The 6,140-nt window shown below is 31.4% G+C and overlaps 1 protein-coding gene across 1 annotated transcript; it reads left to right on the forward strand.

Annotated features, from left to right (window-relative positions):
• Positions 1–264: 264 nt before the first annotated feature.
• On the forward strand, positions 265–1,485 carry LOC107904842 (two-component response regulator ARR17). Its single transcript, XM_016831347.2, has 5 exons — positions 265–682; positions 772–851; positions 926–1,003; positions 1,094–1,164; positions 1,298–1,485. The coding sequence occupies exons 1-5, from the start codon at positions 520–522 to the stop codon at positions 1,392–1,394; spliced, it is 489 nt and encodes a 162-aa protein (XP_016686836.1). The 5' UTR covers positions 265–519; the 3' UTR covers positions 1,395–1,485.
• Positions 1,486–6,140: the final 4,655 nt, after the last annotated feature.

Genomic DNA, 6,140 nt, shown 5'->3' on the forward strand with positions numbered 1-6,140 from the left:
GCAAATCTATTAGTACCCATAGAGAATCTAAAACATTAAAAAAAAAGGTTGTAAAAGCATTTAAGTTAGTTCTTATGTGGTCCATATGTACTGGCCTAGGAAAGAATCATGTTGCAGTAAAGGATTGAAGACACTGATACTGGAAATCAATAATGGAAAAAGAAAATTGGTGGGGACTGAATCAAATCAAAGAGTAGCCCAAAAAGGATCACGAAATATCTGTGATATACATTGATTTTAATGAATTTTTATTTTCCTTCTGTTATCCTACAAATTCCTTTTAAGGGGCTCCACTTTCTCTCCCTCCAAACACCACCCACCACCAACCTTCAAATTCTTGTTGTTTTCTCTTTAAATACAATCTCTCATTACATTCATACATCTCTTGTGAGCTTGTTTATTGGTCTGGTCACTCGATGACCAATTTTTAATGCTATACCAGCTTTTTTTTTTACCCTTCATGTTACACTATATAAAATAGAGGGCTAAGGCAACTGTCTGCTTATTTGGTGTTCATTAATGTTTTATCAAATTATGGATGGTGACTATGGCGGCAGTTGCGGTGGCTGTTCTGAGGACATGACGGTGGAGTTTGGTTATGAACCACATGTTTTAGCGGTGGATGATAACCTCATTGATAGAACACTGGTGGAGAAATTACTCAAGAACTCCTCCTGTAAAGGTACATTATACTTTTTATTCTTTTTACAATTTAATCCTTCATTACTTTGGGTCATTTTTCAAAGGAATTTGCTTGTGTCTTTGGTGCAGTAACAACTGCAGAAAATGGGCTGAGGGCATTGGAATTTTTGGGTTTGGGAAGTGACGAGAGGAATTCCTTGGAGGGCACCGTAAGAACCCAGAACTTAACTCTTACTGATTCATGCAGCAAGCTTAATGTCGTGTTTTAAATGTCAAACTGCAGGTCTCAAAGGTAAATCTAGTAATAACAGATTATTGCATGCCTGGAATGACAGGATATGAGCTGCTTAAGAAAATTAAGGTATTGAAAATGCAACATTTTGTTAAGAACCCATTTTGAAGAATAAATGTGAGCGAGCATTGAAATTAAGTTGATGTTGTGAAAAAACAGGAGTCATCAGTTCTGAAGGAGGTCCCTGTTGTAATCATGTCATCTGAAAATATTCCAACTCGAATTAACCAGTAAGTTTTCCTGGAGATGTTTTTTTCCTTCTTCTTTGCATTTTATTCAATGGTAAGTGCAAAATAAATAAATGAAGTTTAATTTTTCATAGTTAGATTTTAATGTTGGAGTATATTATGTGAAAAAAAATAGGTGCTTAGAAGAAGGTGCTCAAATGTTCATGCTGAAGCCCTTGAAACAGTCGGATGTTAAGCAATTGAAACGCCATTTGATGAAATACAGAAGCTGAAATTTACCCTTTTTTGAGGACAAACTTTAGCCATTACCAAAAAATGTATGAGAAACATTTATTCTAATAAAAAATATTTTTTCAGATGCAATTTCTTGTTCTGTTTTTAATCCAGAGTTCAGCTATCTTCGGAAAGAGAATATTCATTGTACCGAGTAAAGACTTCGTTTGTACTAAGTTTTATTTAAATGTTTATATATGATATAGTTTGTGTAAATTTATATTATCATATTTTTCTTTTTCTAAATTGATGAAATGATATTATTTGCTTTATTAATATAATAAACTTTCTTTATAATAATTTTGTTCGTTACATAAAAATTATGGCTATACATTTATAACAGCTCTCTATTTAAAATGGATAAAATGACATTTACACCCTTAATGCTTTGACAGATTAGTTTTTCCCTCCATTGGTTCCTTTTCACCTATGCAATTATTGTCACATGTTTCCAATGTGAATTAGTTGTTAACTTGCATACTCAATTAAGTTTCACTATCAATAGTCATCATTAGTTTTGTAATTTTCATTTATAATAAAGAGAAAATAATTAGTTATGGATTATTTAAGAAAATTTCATAGAAAGACCCTGGTCATTTAATCTTTGCAAACTAAATCTTTGCTTCGTTGGTATCGACATTGGCCTTCGAGTTAGTTGCTAGTCGCGGTTTCTCCAGCATTTTTTCGTAGTTTTATTTTATTTTTAATTTCAATCCATATTTCTATTAGGAACTGCTCTCAAAAGGCTTTATCATGATAGATCATAATGATGGTGATATATTCAAGATAATGAGGAGAAGGATAGCACATTTGAGACTTGACCTTTTGTGCATGCATCACTAATATGGTATGTCTCTTGCGGCTTTTGGTAGTTTTTCTTGGTTGATCAGCGTTCATCTTCAAGTTGATTTAATGATGGCGAGGCTAGGATGCAAATTTCAGCAATTTGATCAAGTTGGTGCTTTTCTAGTTTGTTTCTAAATTATTTTAGTGTTGCAGTTATTGTCAACTTGCCCTTTTTTTTATTACTTTGCAGACATGACATTTTTACATTAATTTGTAGTGGTTTATTTATCATTTGTACAATGTGTCATGTCTTTGCATTATTGTTGACCATGGTTCCTATAAATAATATTTTCTTCAAACAAAAAAAAATTGCTATAACAATATTTGATATTTAGATCATATTTGAATTTCTTAAAATTTCAAATAAAAAACTATAATATATTAATAATATTGATTAATGAGATTTAGATGATATCTTTAATAAAATTTACAAATGTAATTTATTTTAGGGTGTGTTTGGATGTCACTGAGTAATTGAAGGAATTAAAATTTCCTAAATATGTTTGACTAATAGAGTGTAATTACATTGTAGTTTCCTATGTTATATTTGGTATTTTAAATTGTAATCACGCAACTACATAATTTAAATTTTAAAATATATTAATTATTATAAAAATTATCAATAATTGTTTGAGAAAAAAAACAAGTAGCATAAACTAAATCAATAAATATTGTATAATGTAGTTAAACTTGGTATAATTAATTTATAATAAATACTATGTGATGTAGTTAATTATTTAGGTCAAAATATATAGGAAATTATTTATAATAAATAAAATTTTAAATTATTTTAACGAGATTAGTAATTAAAATACTATTATTATTGTATAAAAATTACTCTTTAAATTTAAGTCAAGTACAAAATACTTGAAAAGTCACATATGGTAATTGGATTTTAGTGTAATTTTTTATAAGTACCCGCGTAATTACTCAAATTCTCATCTTTCATAATAATTGAAAAATATAATTGGTTTTAGTTACCCGCAATGACTCATTAATTACAATGGTTATGTCACACCCCAAAATAAAGGGGGTAGTTGTGATGAGCAAGTAAGAAATAAGTCTTATGCTTAATAGTTAAGTGGCTTTTATATTCCTTAGAGGTTTTAGATTTAATCCACACTTCTCTCATTTCTTTAATCTTTATTTTCAGCAAACTAGGATGAAAAATTACTTTAAAATAAATATTATTTAGAGTAAAATCTATCAAGAATGGGTAGCAGCCCAAATGGTTAAGCATCAATCCTCCCCCCTTGCACAACCAAGTTTGAACCACCCAAGACCCTTTCATTTTATTTCGACAGAATAGGGGAAATTACCAGCTCTAGCTATTTAGTCATTTCCCCCCCAATTACACTAGGATTATGTTTCTTCTTCCTTTCCAATTAGAATTTCTCTTCCATCTCCCTATATCTTCTCATCTTTCTTTTCCATCCTCTTCTTTACATTAAATTTTCTCTCCATTGCTGAAATTATTATTGCTTTCGATATCAAATCAGTCCCCAATAAAATTGATTCTCTATCAATTGTTGAAATTCTACATTGATAGCCTTCGTAATTCCATCAACTATGATAAGTGCATCTCAATCTAAAGTTTAGAACCCCGAATTTCGTTAAATTTCTATCCGATATTGATATTTCAAATCAATTAGTCAACCTTTCATTGTTCTTGACGAATCTTTCGTTAATATCATTGAATATTGATAAATCTTAGAAAACAAATGTTATATCTTGTATAATTATCATTTGAAGGACCTGATTTATGTACCTCAGATTAGATTTGAACATGAGGAATGCCGTTCGAGATACCAGTGACAGGTGTGTCTTCTTTTACAAGCGAATCGGGGCAAATCAAGCCTCAGAATAGGGCCACATGGGCTTGTGGGCCACACATGTGGGCCACATGGTCCACCACATGACTATATGCCTTAGAAACCCTAGTGTAGTTTGTGAACCACATAGCCTTCCACACGACCATGTCTCCCATGTAGATTGATTTTGCAATTTCCACACGACCATAGCCTGTTACACAACTGTGTAACCCCTTCAAACGGCTTATAGCCTCACACACGACCATGTGACCCAAGTTTTAAAAAAATTATAGTTTTGCCCATAAATTTATGTTATGTTCAATTTAGTCCCTAATTGATCCCTAAATTGTTCCTAGAAGTTTTTGTGCACTTAATTGACCATTAAATTAGTGTTTATACGCAAATTTACAATTTATATGCCTGAATTTCTACTGTTATAATGTGTTTATTGATATTGTTTAGTTGAATCATTATGGTGATATGAATAAACAATTGATATTAATCATGCCTACTGTTAAAGTGTAATTGACATATTGTGAGTCCTAATACTGTTATTACCTTATTGAATACATGATAAACATGTCATTGCTAGTGCTGAATGGAATAAGTGTTAAATAATCCTACAGATTTCTACGTTATTATGTTATAAAGTATATCATATTGCATTACACGGGAGGATGATTTGTACGGAGGAAGAGTGTCAATTTAATAATTTGCAAACTAGTGGTGGCTTGTCCACAAACCAAGTGGCAATTTGTTCAATGTGCAAACATGTTGTGCACTTACAACAAGTGGTAGTAACTGCAAATATGTAGTTCGATCACAAACCCAGTGGCAGCTTAATTGCAAATGTTTTTATCTAAATTACCGGTGGTTTACCTACAATATTTATAAACCCAGTGTCAAATTTTATCTGCAATTACGTTGTGTATCCACAACAAGTGGCAGTTATCTGCAAATCAGCGGTGGCTCAACCATAACCCAGAGTGATATGGTAGGTGAGTACTGGGAAGCTTATGAGTGAGGTGTGTAGCGAAGTTAGGTAGGACCTTTCTGATAAACTGAACTTTCATTGCCATACATTAACATGTGTATTTGACATTGTGTTTTATGAAGTAGTGTAGTGAAGTGATGATACGATAAACCGTTAATCTAAAGTGCTTTATGATTGTGATTATTTTCAAAATTGCTAACCCACATGCTTTGCCTACGATTTTGTTTCAGTTTTCTTGTGAAAGTACTTACACTGAGCTTCATAACTCACTCTCCTTTACTTTACATCTTTACAGATAACCCACTAGGTTAAGAAGCGAAACTGGTAAATAGAAGGACTCGACTCGGATTAAAGTTTTATTAATATTTTTATTTTTACGCATTATTATTTATAGTTCCTATTATTTAAGAACTGTAATGTCTTATTTAAATTGTGGCATGCGACTTAGTTTCAGGTTCATTTAGGGAATGCATGAAATATTTAGGCTATTAATGCTTGAGTTTTATTTTATAATGCATGAAACATTGTTTTCATTAAATCTATGCTAGTATGACTTTTTCATTGCATTGATGAAAAACGAGTTTTTAAACAAATAGATAATTTATAAGTCAATCGGTTTTGAATTAAATGTATTATTTCGTAAAAAGGGTCGTAAAACGCTAAGTTTTTCTGAAAATAGACTAAGTTTTCTCTAAAGTTAAATAAATGTTTTAAAACGGCTATTTTATAAACTTTGCCAGCTTAATGGGTCATCTCAGTGGCCAATGTAATCTGTTGAATTCGGGCCTAATGTCTAGGCCGGGTTGGGGAGGTCACATTTGGTAGTATCAAAGCCTAGATTTTCTAAACTTGGACTATGGAAATTTGAGGAAGTCTACATGAATGCATCAAAAAATGGTATTTTAAGAAAAAACCATGCCACAGTTTTTGAAAAATTAATTTTTCTACAGGAAATTAAATCCAAGACCCCATTATCAGTCTTGACTTAGATACTTTTGAAACTTTAGATAAATTGTGATCGTTATACTGTAAATACTTAGGAAATAGCTAATGCTTGAAGCCCTTTGTTTGAAACCTATAGATACCCTTTAGAT

Source organism: Gossypium hirsutum, chromosome D05 (assembly GCF_007990345.1).
Source record: "Gossypium hirsutum isolate 1008001.06 chromosome D05, Gossypium_hirsutum_v2.1, whole genome shotgun sequence".
Taxonomy (NCBI): Eukaryota; Viridiplantae; Streptophyta; class Magnoliopsida; order Malvales; family Malvaceae; genus Gossypium; species Gossypium hirsutum.

What these genes read in the sequence shown, in the direction of transcription:
- LOC107904842 (XM_016831347.2), top strand. Translation starts at nt 520, where the DNA reads ATGTTTTATCAAATTATGGATGGTGACTATGGCGGCAGTTGCGGTGGC. An exon ending in CAAGAACTCCTCCTGTAAAG is followed by an intron (nt 683 to 771) that starts GTACATTATACT and finishes TCTTTGGTGCAG; the next exon opens with TAACAACTGCAGAAAATGGG. An exon ending in AGCTGCTTAAGAAAATTAAG is followed by an intron (nt 1,004 to 1,093) that starts GTATTGAAAATG and finishes GTGAAAAAACAG; the next exon opens with GAGTCATCAGTTCTGAAGGA.